Source organism: Suricata suricatta, chromosome 16, assembly GCF_006229205.1.
Source record: "Suricata suricatta isolate VVHF042 chromosome 16, meerkat_22Aug2017_6uvM2_HiC, whole genome shotgun sequence".
Lineage (NCBI taxonomy): Eukaryota > Metazoa > Chordata > Mammalia > Carnivora > Herpestidae > Suricata > Suricata suricatta.
In genome coordinates, this window is record NC_043715.1 from 47203060 (window position 1) to 47217802 (window position 14743).

General features: G+C 47.8%; 2 protein-coding genes across 2 annotated transcripts in view; one reads left to right on the plus strand and one right to left on the minus strand.

The window, feature by feature from the left end:
* The window catches only part of LOC115279799 (carcinoembryonic antigen-related cell adhesion molecule 1-like), a 12046-nt gene extending 962 nt beyond the window's left edge, over positions 1-11084 (plus strand). The window contains exon 3 of the mRNA XM_029924304.1: positions 11061-11084. Within this exon, the coding sequence (XP_029780164.1) occupies positions 11061-11084 (24 nt within the window). The remainder of the gene's footprint in view (positions 1-11060) is intronic.
* Positions 10959-14743, minus strand: part of CD177 (CD177 molecule) — a 5579-nt gene continuing 1794 nt past the window's right edge. Inside the window, exons 4-8 of the mRNA XM_029924305.1 lie at positions 14564-14722; positions 12807-12947; positions 11960-12145; positions 11676-11810; positions 10959-11437 (exon numbers count right to left, since the gene is read on the minus strand). Coding sequence (XP_029780165.1) covers positions 11217-11437; positions 11676-11810; positions 11960-12145; positions 12807-12947; positions 14564-14722 — 842 coding nt within the window. The 3' untranslated portion in view covers positions 10959-11216. The remainder of the gene's footprint in view (positions 11438-11675; positions 11811-11959; positions 12146-12806; positions 12948-14563; positions 14723-14743) is intronic.

The following is a 14743-nucleotide window of genomic DNA, read 5'->3' on the forward strand; positions in this document are numbered from 1 at the left end:
GAGAAAGGAATATAAGGAGTAAAAATTTAATAGAATTAAGTAAAGAAAAAGGGAAAAAAAAGGTAATAATGACAAAGAAATAAGTACGAAAAAGGTGAGGAAATAAAATTTTTATATAAAAAAAAGAAGCAGCAGCCCCCCCTCGTGGATAGGCGTGGTTTGATGTGGTAGGTCTTGGAGGCTGCTCTCAGAGGCTCCGCCTTGGTGTCTATGGAGATTAGAATGGTGGCACACCAAGCTCCGCTAAACTAAGCACAGTTGGCCACTCTAATGAGTCCGATCTCCTTGGGCCGCAGTTGAGCCGAATTGTATTTTCCAGGCCCGCCTCGGTTCAAAATTCCAGTCTGTGCACGTTTGTGCTATCACAGATGAAATGTATTTGTTTTGGTGGCTTGCTTCTTAGGGGGAGGAATCCGTTTGTCTTGGCTCAGGCAGGGATTTCAGCTGCCCCTGCCTGAGGCAAAATGAGCAGCAGGAGTAGAAGTGCGCACCTTCATAGACTCAATTGTGTAGTCCCCACCCCCAGCTCAGGTATCCTTGAGGTTCCCTTCTTTCTGGAGTCCATATTCTCTCCTTCTGCTCTTGCAGATGAGACTAATGTCTCTCTCAGTTCGATAGATGGGGTAGACGGAATCTACAGAGCTCCCTTCCTCTCCGCCATCTTGTCAACCATAATTTTAGATAGTCTAGATATTTTAAAATAATTTTTTAATGTCCATTTATTTTTGAGAGAGAGAGACAGAGAGAGACAGAGCATGAGCAGGAGAGGAGCAGAGAGAGAGGGAGACACAAAATCCAAAGCAGGCTCCAGGCTCTGAGCCGTCAGCACAGAGCCTGATGCGGGGCTTGAACCCAGGAACTGTGAGATCATGGTCTGAGCCTACGTTGGAGCCTAAGTCGGACGCACAACCGACTGAGCCACCCGGTGCCCCTAAAATAATTTTATTTATCCAATGGAATAAAGAGAGTCTCTTCAGCAAATGGTGTTGGGAAAACTGAACAGCAACATGCAGAAGAATGAACCACTTTCTTACACCACACACGAAAATAAACTCAAAATGGATGAAAGGCCTAAACCTAAGACAGGAAGCCATCAGGATCCTAGAGAAGAAATCAAGTAAAAACCTCTTTGAATTTGGCCGCATTAACTTCTTACTTTACATGTCTCCAGAGGCAAGGGAAACAAAATACAAAATGAACTATTGGGACCTCATCAAGATAAAAAGCTTTTGCACAGTGCAGGAAGCAATCAGCAACCAAAGGAATGGGAGAAGATATTTGCAAATACCATATCAGATAAAGGGTTAGTATCCAAAATCTATAAAGATCTTACCAAACTCAACACTCCAAAAACCAAATAATCCAGTGAAGAAATGGGTAAAAGACATGAATAGACACTTTTCCAAAGAAGACATCCAGATGGCAAATAGACACATGAAGAAATGCTCATCATCACTCATCATTAGGGAAATACAAATTAAAACCAGTATGAGATACCATCTTACACCAGTCAGAATGGCTAAAATTAACAATTCAGGCAACAACCATGTTGGCAAGGATGTAGAGAAAGAGAGTCTCTTTTGCACTGCTGGTGGGAGTGTAAACTGGTGCAGCCGCTCTGGAAAACAGTATGAAGTGTCTTCAAAAAGTTAAAAATAGGACTACCCTATGGCCCAGAAATTGCACTACTAGGTATTTATCCAAGGGATACAGGTGTGCCTTTTCAAAGGGGTACATGCACCCCAATGTTTATAGCAGAACTATTGACAATAGCCAAAGTATGGAAAGAGCCCAAATGTCCATCGAGGGATGAATGGATAGAAAAGATGTGGTAGAGGGGCACCTGGGTGGCTCAGTCGGTTGGTTGTTCGAATGAAGTCATGATATTGTGGTCTCGTGGGTTTGAGCCCCTCATCAGGCTCTGTGCTGATGGTGTGGAACCTGCTTGGGATTCTCTCTCTCTCCCTCTCTCTCTCTCTCTCCCACCCTTGCTCATGCTGTCTCTGTCTCTCTCAAAATGAATAAACAAAACCTAAAAAAAATAAAGATATGATACACACACAATTGGTATTACTTGGCAATCAAAAGGAATGAAATCTTGCCATTTGCAACAACATGGATGGAACTTGAGGCTATTATGCTAAGTGAAATAAGTCAGTTAGAGGAAGGCAAATATCATAAGACTTCACTCATATGTGGAATTTAAGATACCAAACAGATGAACATAAGGGAAGGGAAGCAAAAATAAAATAAAATCAAGAAGCGGGGGGCAAAACATAAGAGATTCTTAAATACAGAGAACAGCCTGAAGGTTGCTGGAGGGGTTGTGGGAGGGGGATGGGCTTAACGGGTGAGGGGCACTAAGGTGACACTTGTTGGGATGAGCACTGGGTGTTATACGTAGTGGATGTATCACTGGAATCTACCCCTGAAACCATTATTGCACTATATGCTAACTAACTCGGATGTAAACTAAGAGACAGAGAGAGAGACACACACACAAGTCACAACTAGTCAATATGAAAACATCAGACATTTAAGGGTAATGAGAGAATGTTATAAACAACTATATGCCAAATTTGAAATGAACAAATCGCTAGAAAAAAATACAACTTACAAAACTGAAATCCAAGAGAAAATCTGATAATCCTATAAATCCCTTAATCATTTTACTATTTTGGTAACTTTTCTCTTTACACTTTGGTAACTATTTTGCATTTTCAACCATACTTATAAGCAAAATATGTGTGTATAAATAGTTTATGTAATTCTACACTTACTGAAAAAATAAGAGTAAAGACTAAAAAAGAAATAAAATAAATACAATGTTTACTTATTTTTGAGAGGAAGGGAAGAGCCCCGTGTGGGGCTTACACTCACAAACTTTGAGATCATGACCTGAGTCGAAGTATGATACTCAACTGACCAAGCCATCCCAAGCCCCATCAGTATGTTGCATTTTTTTTGTTTTTTAATTAACCGGTGATGACATGTTATTGTATGTCTCCATATTTTTTCTTTTTTATTCCTTAGTTGTACTACATTGGAAGGATGCAGAAAGCCCTGTTTTACTCATTCATTGGCTTATGGTCATTTATGTTGTTTCCTAATCTGGGCGATTACAAGTAAACCTACCAGGAACGTTGGTGCACGACTCTTTGAAACAGGTGTAAGCTTCCATTTCTCATGCGTGTACTTCCCTTTCTCTTGGGTAGAGATCCACCTAAAACTGGGATGGCTGGATCACCAAGGCACATGTTTAATTTTTTAAGGAATGTGCTACACTGTTTTCCAAAGTAGCTGTAAGATTACTGTCTCACTGGCAGTGCGTGAGAGGTCCAGGTATCCCATATCCTCGGCCACACCTGGCGTGGACGGTCTCTGTAACTGTTTTAGCCAGTGTAATGTGTGCGCCGTGGCATCTCAGTGTGGTGTTTGTGCTGTTTTTGACTGAGCAAATGTGTTTCATTTTCTTTTATCCTTATTTCCTTTTCTTTACGCTTCCTATGAGCTCCAGTCCCTGAGTAGTGTTCCATTATAGGCATACACCACAGATCCATCCATCCGTTGATGGACACTTAGGTTGTGTCCACATCATGGCTACTGTGAAGAGGGCTGCAATGAGCACAGGTGTGCTCATATCTTCTCAAGATCCTAATATCAGTTCTTCAGGAGAAGTACCCAGAAGCGGGATTGCTAGACCGTATGGTAGTTTCATGTTTAATTTTGTGAGGACCCTCCATACTGGTTTCCAAAGTGGCTGCACCATTTTGCATTCCTACCAACAGTGTGCAAGGGTGCCAATTTCTCAGCATCCTCACCAACACTTGTCTTTTATTTTTTTAACAGAGATTTCTTACATTGATTTATTTGAGAGAGAGCTAGAGAGCTGAGGAGAGTGACAGAGGGAGAGACAGGGGTGGAAGGAGAATCCTTAAACAGGCTCCATGCCTAGCACAGACCCCAAGGCACTTGCTCTCACAACCCTGAAATCATGACCTGAGCCAAAACCAAGAGCTGGATGCTCAACTGACTGAGCCACCCATGCACCCTGCCTTTTTTCTTTTTATGACAGCCATTCTAACAAATGTGCGGTAATATCTTATTGTGGTTTTGATTTGCATTTCACTTTTTTCTTTTATCTGTTGGCCATTGGAGAAATGTCTATTCAAGTCTTCAGCCCATTTAAAATCAAATTTTTTTTTTTTGTTTGCTTGTTATTGCTGTTTTTACCATCTGGTTATAGGAGTTCCTTATATATGTTGCATATTAGCCCCTTATCGGATACGTGGTTTGAAATGTTCTCTCCCATTGGGTAGGCTGCCTTTTCGTTTTGTTGATTGCTTCCTTTGCTGTGCAGAAGCTTCTTACTTTGAGGTAGTTCCACTTGTTGATTTTTGTTTCTGTTGCCTGTGCTTTTGGTGTCACATTCAGGGAGTCATTGCCAATGTCATCAAGATTTTTCCCTATGTTTTATTTAGGAACTGTATGGTTTCGGGTCTTACGTTTAAGTCGTTCAGGCACTTTGAGTTGACTTCTGTGTGCATGTAAAGTCAGTGTGCCATCTCATTCTTTTGCATGTGGATATCCGCTTTTCCCAACATCATTAGTTGAAGAGATTATCCTTTCCCACTGTATTATTTTATTATTTTATTGTTTTTTTTTTTTAGAGAGAGAGAGGGGGAGAGCACAACTGGAGGAGACGAAAGGGGGACAGAGGATCTGTGCTGATGGCAGAGAGCCTGATGCAGGGCTCCAACTCACGAACTCTGAGCCAAAGTCAGACATTCAACCAACTGAGCCGCTCAGGCGCCCCCCCCCCCCCGTGTATTTTGGACACCCATGTCAAGTATCAGTTGATAGGCACCTGGGTAGCTCAGTCAGTTAAGTCTGACTTTGGCTCAGGTCATGATCTTGTGATCCATGGGTTCGAGCCCTCGTCCAGTGGGGGTGGATTGAAAAGAAAAGAGACAGGAAAAGAGGGGAGGGCTGTGTGCAGAAGAAGCAGGTGCCCAGGGGGGCAGTCGTATGTCAGCGTGACCCTGAACAGACTTGCTGGCATCATTGGCACCTATTTCAAATGTAGGCAGGCCTTGTCTTCTGGGAGGGTTTGGTCCTTCACTCCTCAAGAATCTCAAAGAGAGTAGGTTGGTTCTGTTACAGGTCACATTAATAATATACCGTACTCCTTCAATTTACACAGTGTTATAGGGTCAATATAGTCAAGAAAAAATGGGGCAAAGGAAGAAAAACAAAGTCTCTTCTCAATCCAGAAAACCTCTCCACGCAGGTGGAAGAGAAAAAAAATAACAGTTTTTAAATGTTTATTTATTTATTTTGAGAGAGAGAGAGAGAGAGAGAGAGAGAGAGAGAGAGAAACTCAAGTAGACCCCAGTGCAGAGCCTGTTTCAGGGCTTGATCCCATGAACTGTGAGATTATGACCTGATCTGAAACCAAAGTTTCTTTCTTAACCAAGAATTAAGCAACTGAGCCACCCAGGTGCCCCAGAATAACAGGTTTTTAAAAAATATTTCTTTTGAGAGAGAGAGAGAGAGAGAGAGAGAGAGCGAGCAGGGGATAGGCAGAGAGAGAGAGGGAGAGAGAGAATCCCAAGCAGGCTCTGTACTGTGAGCACAGGGCCCAACACAGGGCTTGATCCCATGAATGGCAAGACCCTGGCGGGAGCCGAAATCAGAGTCAAATGCTTAACTGACTGAACTCTCCAGGTGCCTTCGAAATAACTGTTTTACATTGAATAGCACGAAGCCAGAATGTGCACAGACAAAGCAAACTCACCCCCACATACAGCCAGGCCGACACCTGTACTGTTCTCTGTCTGAAAATAACTAGGATAATACTAGTAAGAGGACCAGATAGCACCATTGATCATACAGCGCTTGTCCTAAGTTAACCTGGTAATTGGGGGGTGGGGGGACCATCTGTGTTAGTTAATTGGTTGTATCCAAAGGAAAAATCAACTTCTCCTATCTTTATGACTAGAGGTAGTTTTGTAAGCTGGCTTGAGGTGCCCAACCTCCCCCCAGAAACTGGGGATAAACTGAGATAATCTTAGGGTACTATCTTCCTGACTGATTATATCTAAAAGAGAGGGGTTCTGTGTCCTTGAGAAAGGCATTCCTAAGTTGTAAAGGGGACAAGAGGCCTATTTAGATGTTTTCAAGATTTACCTACATCTCAAAGAGAAAGAATTTACTTACAATTACACATTTCCTAAAGAAAATGCTTCTGGATGGGGTACCTGGGTGGCTCAGTTGGTTAAGCATCTGACTTTGGTTCAGGTCATGATTCTGCAGTTTGTGAGTTCAGGCCCCATGTCAGGCTCTGTGCTGACAGCTCAGAGCCTGGAGCCTGCTTCGGATTCTATGTCTCCCTCTCTCTCTGTATCTCCCTCCCCTGCCCGTACTCTGTCTCTCTTTCTTTCTTTCAAAAATAAACAAAACATTAAAAAAATATTAGAAAATGCTTCTGAAAGAAAGGGGGCTCTCTTTCATTTTTTGCACCAGGGAAAATTAATTTTTCTATCTTTTTCAATTTGTATTTACCGTGTCAGGGGCAACTGCAGGAAAGAAGTGGTTTATCATGCCAAATGCTACAAAACTAGCCTGAGGAGTGCCTCGTAGAGTGTCGGTGACCTTGGCAAAAGCAATTTTAGGGAAAGGGGAAGATGGAAAGACAGATTGGTGAGTCAAAAAGAACAAATAGAAGCTAAGAAAGGTATCCAAAGAGTTGAAGATGCTTGTCTGAGAAGAGGCAGGACAAGGAATGCCAAGACCAACGAAGTGGTTTTTTTAAATTTTTTTTTTAATTCAGTTTTGAGAGACTGAGAGACAGAGCACGAGCAGGGAAGAGGCAGAGAGAGAGGGAGACACAGGATCTGAAGCAGGCTCCAGGCTCTAAGCTGTCAGCAGAGCCTGACGCGGGACTCGAATGCATGAACCGTGAGATCACGACCTGAGCCAAAGTTGAATACTTAATCAACTGAGCCACCCAGGTGCCTCTATGATTTTTTTTTCCTTAAGTGTCTTCAGAGGATGTGTAAGTATAGGACACAGTGGGCGCAGACGGGGCAGTGGGAGGCTGGCAGAGCACAGGCTACCTCACCCACCACTAACCTGAGAAGCACTGTCTTGGGGGAATCTCTTGGGAAACGGCCATTTTAGTTTCCTTAGAGTTCAAGTCTGCAGTGCAAGTAACAGGGTTTGGGGCCAAGGTCAGGGCTCAGCCTGGTCAGGAATTGGCCGTGAGAGCACAGTCAGGGTCAGAATGTGGGCTTGGGTGGGGTCAGAGTTCAGGAGCTTCTGATTCTGGGATCCGATCAGAGGTCAATGTCCAGAGGACAGAGGCTGATCTTCAGATACTATAAACCTGAACTTCAGTCTGTCTTTTTACTGCCTGTTTATCCTTCTCCATTCTGTGGTTCATTTTCTTCTGCTTGTATATTTCACTTTTCTTTTTCTCTCTTCCTCTTTCCACCTCTCTCCTTTCCTTAACCTCTTTCTTGGCTCTTTCATCCTTACTTTTGCAACTCATGCCCATGGAATTTACACAGTTTTAAAAGCTGGTTTTTTGTTGGGGCCCCTGGATGGCTGAGTAGCTTAAGTCTCCAACTCTTTATTTTGGTTCAGGTCATGATCTCATGGTTCATGAGTTCGAGCCCTGCATCGGGCTCTGTGCCGACAGTGTGTTATATGCTTGGGATTCTCTCTCTCTCTCTCTCTCTCTCTCTCTCTCTCAAAACAAACAAACAAACGAACAAGAATGTTCTCAGATTTAAAAACTCAAAATATTGTTTTAAAAAGTTGGTCCTTTGTTGATTGAAATTGACTTTAGACCCATAATCTAGTTCGTCTCTGCAAATAAATAAAATCTAAATGCCAATTCTTTTTTCTTCTGGCATAGCCCACAGTTCACTTTTTTTTTTTTTTTTTTTTTTTTTGCAATGGATTGGTCACTTGCAATTGATTTTTAAAATCTTGTGACTGGTTTCACAAATCCAATTAGGCAAAACCTTACTTCCTGTAAGGGGAAATCAGACTTGACTAATCCTCATACTGGGACTAAAAGAAGGAGGACTGCCATATTCATAAGAGCAGATACATTTTGAATATTAAATGGTAGGAACAGCAAATGATATAGGAAACAGCCATAACTTATGACAATGACCAACCATTAAAAACCACAAAGGAATTATACTAGAAATTAACCCTTAGCCTTCTCCCACCAAAGACTTCCAGTTGGAAATATCAAAATCGTCTTCTAAAATAACTCCTGGGTGATTATATTTAGAAATTAATGATGTAAGAGGGTCTGTTTCTAAATTTTTTAATGTTTATTTATTTTTGAGAGAGAGACAGAGAGTGAGTTGGGGAGGAGCAGAGAGAGAGGGAGACACAGAACCTGAAGCAGGCTCCAGGCTCTAAGCTGTCAGCACAGAACCCCACACGGGGCTCGAACCTGTGAACTGTGAGATCATGACCTGAGCCGAAGTCAGATGCTTCATCAACTGACACCCCCCTCCAGCAGGTGCTCCAAGAGTGTCTGTTTCAAACCCAGCCCACTTTCTATGGAGTATCTTACAATTTCCGATGGGAGAATCATGGTGCAGAACACCAGGTTTTGGAGAAAAGCCATGTCTCCTTCTGCAGATACCAATCTGGAAAAGGACTCCTGGCTTGTCATTGGGCCCCAGCGGAATCTGGATGCTGGGTGCACTGGACTGAATGTGTGTGTCCCACCCCAACAATTTATATGTTGAAACTCCAGCCCTAGTGGGAAGGTGTTTGACACTGGGGCATTGGGAAGTAATCGGCTCGTAAGTGTGGAGTTCTCGTGAATGGGATTAGGACCTGTATTAGTCAGGGTTCTCCAGATAAACAAGACCAATAGGGTATAAAGAGAGAGAGAGAGAGAAAGAAGCTTATAATGAGGAATTGGTTCATGCAATTATAGAGGTGCAGAGCTCCCGTGATCTGCCGTCTGCAAGCTGGAGGCCCAGGGAGCCAGGTGGTGTCATTCCAGTGCAAACCTCAGGCCTAAGAACCAGGGAGCCAACAGTCTAAATCCCCAGTCCAAATCTGAAGGCCAGGGAGAGGGAGGGCTGGTATGTGAGGGCAGACAAAGCTGGATGTCCCATCTTCCTCCACCTTTTTGTTCTATCCAGGCCCTCAACAGATTGGAAGAGGCCTCTTCCCATCAATTCAAGTGATAATCCCTTCTGGAAACAGCCTCGCAGAAGTACCCAGAAATAACATTTTACCAGCTATGTGGGCATCCCTTAGCCCAGTCAAGTTGAAGATAGAATCACCCATCACAGCGCCCTTGTAGGAAGCAGCCCAAGCTGGTTAGCTCTCCTTCAGCCACGTGAAGACACAGTAAGAAGTCTATCATCTGCGGCCTGCAAGAGAGCCCCACTAGAACCATCCAGACACCTTGATCTTAGACTTGCAGCCTCCAAAACTGTGAGAAACGAACATGTGATTGATAAGCAATGGCATTTTACTGTAGAAGGCCAAACTGACAAAGTCCCCTGGCCACGAATGCCAAGGACATTGTGACCTGAACTGCACATCACATACTGGATGAAAACTACCAGGCATGACATTGGCGTGCACAGCGGAATCCATCATCCATGGAAAAGGCTGGTAGGAGATCGGACTCAAGCATTAATAGAAGGCAAAGGCGTACACCTGGGCAGATGGCTCAGATGCCCACGGCCTCTGCTCCTCATGCTCCTCCCTCCACCTTCACCTACGGGCTTACGGATATTCTCTGTGATCTGCCTTCAGAGAAGAGAAGTAACAGACCAGGTTTATAGGTGGATCTGTATAATGGGCTGGCGCCAGGCAGTGGGTAGATGCTGGGTTAGTGCTGCACCCACGTGACCCTGAAAGAGGGATGTAGGGAACCCCTTTAGGAGGCAAAACTTCAGGGCTCCACCTTACGGGACAGAGAGATGTCCTTAGGTCCCCTTGTGCATGGATCTGGATCCGTATGAGCCACCTAGTCAAGGACTTGGAAAGAATAAAAGTATATATATATATATAAAGGATAAAAGGATAAAGAGGATATTGGGAAGATATGTGGATGGTCCTCGGGGAGTAGACACAGCATGAATCCTCATGACCCACGCTGCACTGAGGAACGGCTACATGGGCGGGGATGGAAACGCCACACGGCTCCCACAAATGGGCTAACTCTCCACAAGGCCGACCTGGGTGTTAACTGTACTCAGGGTCCAAACCAACAGAGGCAGAGGCCAATGCGAAGCCCGTTATGCTATCGCTCTACAGCAGGACTACATAGGACACACCCCACCGTGGAGAGGACTAAGCTCTATCCTTGCAGGGTTGACACATACCATGGTTCCCATTTGCCTTCCTTGTACTCAATGCTCCCACCAGCACTGCCATTTGGGAACTTAGAAAATGTCTCCAGTATCCCACGAGGCAGTGAGGGTAACTGACTTACCACCATGGACTCAACGACCTTCCCAGGTGCCCCACCACACAGAGACGCGGGGCTTTTCAGAAGAGGTAATGGCCAACGGTTGGCTTACGAGGACACCGGTGAGAGACAGTACCCTGCCATCCGTCAGAAATGGATGTCTCAAACCAGTGTTCGGTCTGTTGTGTGGCACCCCCCACAGCCAGCATGCAGGGGTCCATGAAAGAAGACCAGAACGAGGGAGAGTCCTTCCCACTAGCCACCGGATGACCCACTTAAAGAACTCTTGCGGAGCACCTGGGTGGCCAGGTCGGTGAAGTCCGTTAAGTCATTAAGTCCAGACGCCTGTGCTACCTACTCAGTCCGGAATGAGGCACGTGCAGCAGACCAGTGAGGGAAGGGCCTGAGATGGTGAATCTCTCAACGAACTCCTGTCCTCCTCAGGTGAGACCTCTGCATGTCCTGCCCTCCCCGTCACAGACAGACCCCAGCATTCAGGGAAAGGACGATGCCTTTATTATCAGACACAGGTGGCCACCGCTTGCCCAGAGGGCAAGTTCAGCCGCTCCCAGCTGCTCCCTTATGTTGTTACCAGGTCACGAGGTCTGTGGGCGCATGAGGGGGAGGGGGATGATAATTCATGAAAAGTACAAGGAAACCATTCAATGTCCAAGGCTGTTTGGTTATGAGGTCAGAGGGAAGGTTTGGTTTGGGGAATCGGCAAGGAGCTAAGAATCCTCGGGAAATGGGGTCAGCCGAGAGGCATCCCACACCAGAGGGCTAGGAATAACCCAAGTCCCACCACCCAACCCAGTAAGGGGGTGGGGACCGCCCTATCTTGGAAGATGGGATCGAGAGGTTCATCAGAGTTCTCAGCCACGGAGAAGATCCCGATTTTCCGTGTATGGTTCAACAGGGAGCTGGAAGCTTCAGTCATGCAACCCTGAATATTTATTTTAGAGTAGAACCCACCTAGAAAGTAAGGTTGGGTCAGAGAGGTTTCAAAGGACAGCATACTTCAATTCCTAAGACCCACGAATCCCAGCCCCTCTCAGACCAGGAGATGGGGCTTAGTCCCTCCCCCCGCAGAGCTAGAAATCTGAGTTCCTAGGCCCCTCTACCCTCAAAGCCACGAGTCAGGGCCTCAAGCACCCTCCCAGCTCAGAACCCAGTTAATCAACCCTGCATGTGCGGGACCGTCAGCACTCACCTCCGTAGAGCCTGATGTAACCGCTGTAACAGTGAGTCGTGCCTTTGGGGCATGTAACGTTTTCCGCGTTTTCCGGGCAGGGCCCAAAGGGCTGCACGCAGATGGGACACTGCACGTCTCCCGGGGCAGGGGCAGCTGCAAAGCAGAGAGAAGGTTGGGGTGCACAGCTCTGCTCCCAGCTGCAGCCACCACCCCCGTCAGTACCAGAGTCTCTGTGTCTCCCCATCTCTCCGTGTGTCCCTGGTCCCTGCCTCCCCCCCCCCCAACACCCTGAGATCCCATACCTGGACGAGGGAGAGAGTTCAGTAGGACACTGGTACTCCTGGCCCTGTTGCACCTGTTGGAGGAGCAGAAATGGGCATAGGAGGCGACCAGCACTCCAGGGGGCCCCGAGTGTATGGAGACAGTCCGGCCATCTTGCGTCCCGCCACTGGTGCAGCCTTTGTTTCCCACTATGATTGAGCTCTGTCCTGAGGGGCGAGAGAGAGCAGAAGTTGAGCTGGGGGGTGGGGGGAGGCTCTGATGAGCCAGGGGCTCCCTGACGCTCAGCAGGTGGGTGGAGGGTGAGTGCAGGTGCCTGATGACAGGGCGCATGGAGTGTGGGGTGAAGGCTGGGGCCAGAGCCAGCTCTGGGGCCTCTCCATTCTTCCTCGAATGTCACCTGCTCCGTCCAGCCTCCCAAGGGCATGTGGTTTCAAATGGCGACCTTCACCCAGCTCTCCCTGCCTCCTTTCCCCGCTGAGCTTCACACCCATACCTTACTCTGTTTCATTTGTGGGTTTTGCTGCATCCCCACTGGCACGAAGCGCTGGAGGAAGGTGGACACGCGGGGTCCGCGGTGCCTCAGACAGTGCCTGGCACACGGCAGGCGCTCAATAAATCTCGAGTGAGATCCATGAGGTTACTCTGTGCCTGGTCTGTTCTCAGACCCCCTCATGTGGACTCTCACTAGGGAGCAAGGGACGTACTATGGTTGCCGTCACTTTATCCCGTTTCCAGAATGGGGAACCCGGGTGCAGAAAGAGCAAGGAAGGCCTTGAATGTGCGGGGAACCAAGCAAGAAGTTGGGGGATGGGACCCAGGATGGGGAGACTTGGGACCCGGTCCTGCCCTCTGGGGCAGCCCACGCACCTGCGTCTATCAGCAGAAGTGTCTCCTGACACATCGCCTGGGGGTCACAAATCTTGTTCCCATCTGAGGTCCACATGATGGGCGTCTGAGACAGGTTTTGGCCAATCTGGAAGGTGGTCCCCCATTCACAGGTCAGAAAAGCTGGGAAGAAGCAGTCGGTAGGGTCTCTGTAAGCCAGGGAATCCACCACATCCTTCCCTCTGGGTCCCGTGCGTTCCCGAGCCATTCTCCAGGTGACGCAGCCACATTTAGGAGGGACTTCTTCACCCTGTGTTTGCTTGAACACCTTCAGGAGCCTTTCCCGCTGTCCTTGAGGAAGGCTATTGCTCCCTTTGTGCCTGACAAGGACGAGGGCTCTTCCTTGGCCTGAGTCACACTCCGCTTCCGTCTCTGGCACTCAAGGCCGTCACCTGGGTGAGGAGGGCAGCCTGCCCCCCACAGATTTCTTTTAGCTGAGAAACCCTATGTCCTGGAGCAAAAGACTCAAAATGCCAAGCGCATCCTGAGCGTTGGAGACATGCATGAGCTCGCCTCACCTGGACCACCTCAGCTCCTCACAGCCACCCCCCACCCCCACCCCATTGTCCAGGTGGCTCAGTCCGTTAAGTGTCTGTCTCTTGGGTTTGTCTCGGGGCACGATCTCACAGTTTGTGGGACTGAGCCCCGTGTCAAGCTCTGCGCTGACATCATGGAACCTGCTTGGGATTCTCTCTCTCCTCTTTCTCCGCCCCTCCCCCACTCTCTCTTAAAAAGACATAAATAATCATTAAAAAACATTTTTTTAAAGATGGGAAACAGAGGCAGAGGACTTGTTAAGTAGTTTGCCCCGTGTCCCACCACAGGTAACTGCCAGGGCTGAGCTCAGAACCCTCTGGGGAGTTCTGGCTCCTCAGGGCAGGTGACGACCATCGGCTACCTCAGTCCCTGTGCCCTCAGGAGTCCATTTGAAAACCCCGAGCTGAGACCTTCTCTTTGACCCTCATGTGGCCAGCAGGGATGTGCCCTGTGAAACGCCGGAGCTGGTGAGGCAGCATCCACACACGTGTGCCCTTTGCCGAAGCCCACGAGGGAGGCCCGCTCACCTGCCCACTGCACAGATGGCCAGATGGCACTCTGTCGCCTGCCCCCAGCCTGGTCCCGCTTCTCTGGGCGCCCCCCCCCCAATCTTGGCCCATGACACCTACTCCAGTAAAACCATCGTTGCCCTTCTTGATAATTGCCTTTCTCTTGGGTTGCACCCAGAAGTCCTGTGACTCAAGCTACAAAGTACCTCCAGGACCTGATGGCTTCTCACCATCTCCACTGCCTCCACCAGGGCCCTGGCTCTCACCTGCTCCCCCTCACTTCCCGGGCCCACCCCCACCCCCTGCAGCCAGGCGGGTCCATTCAAGTTGATCCTCTGCTCAGAAGACTCCAAAAGGTCCCCACCCCTCTCAGCATAAAATCCCTAGTCCTTAACCTGTGACCCCAAAGGCCCACGCAATCTGGCCTTAATATTATTTAGAGGGGCGCCTGGGCGGCTCAGTCGGTTAAGCAGCGGACTCCCACCCAGGTCCCTGCATCAGGCTCTGTGCTGACAGCTCAGAGCCTGGAGCATGTCTCGGATTCTGCGTCCCCCGCCCCTTCTCTGCCCCTCCTCTTGTTCTCTCTCTGTCTCTCTCTCAAAACACAAAGCAAAACAAAAACAAAACACAAACAATTAGATTACTAGTATGTCCTCCCGCCCAGGGCTGCGCTTCCGTGGCTATGACCCTCACCGTTAGGGCTGCAGTCCTCACTCACAATGATGGACCCGATTTCCCGAGTCCCGTTAAGCAAGTTGCAGCCAGCTTGGGACATGCATCCTTGGATTCTCAGGACAGTTAAGACGCCCCCTGTGGGCAGAGGCAGGGAGAGGGTGAGGGAGGGCGCAGCTCCTGGGGGGGGGGCGGGGGGGC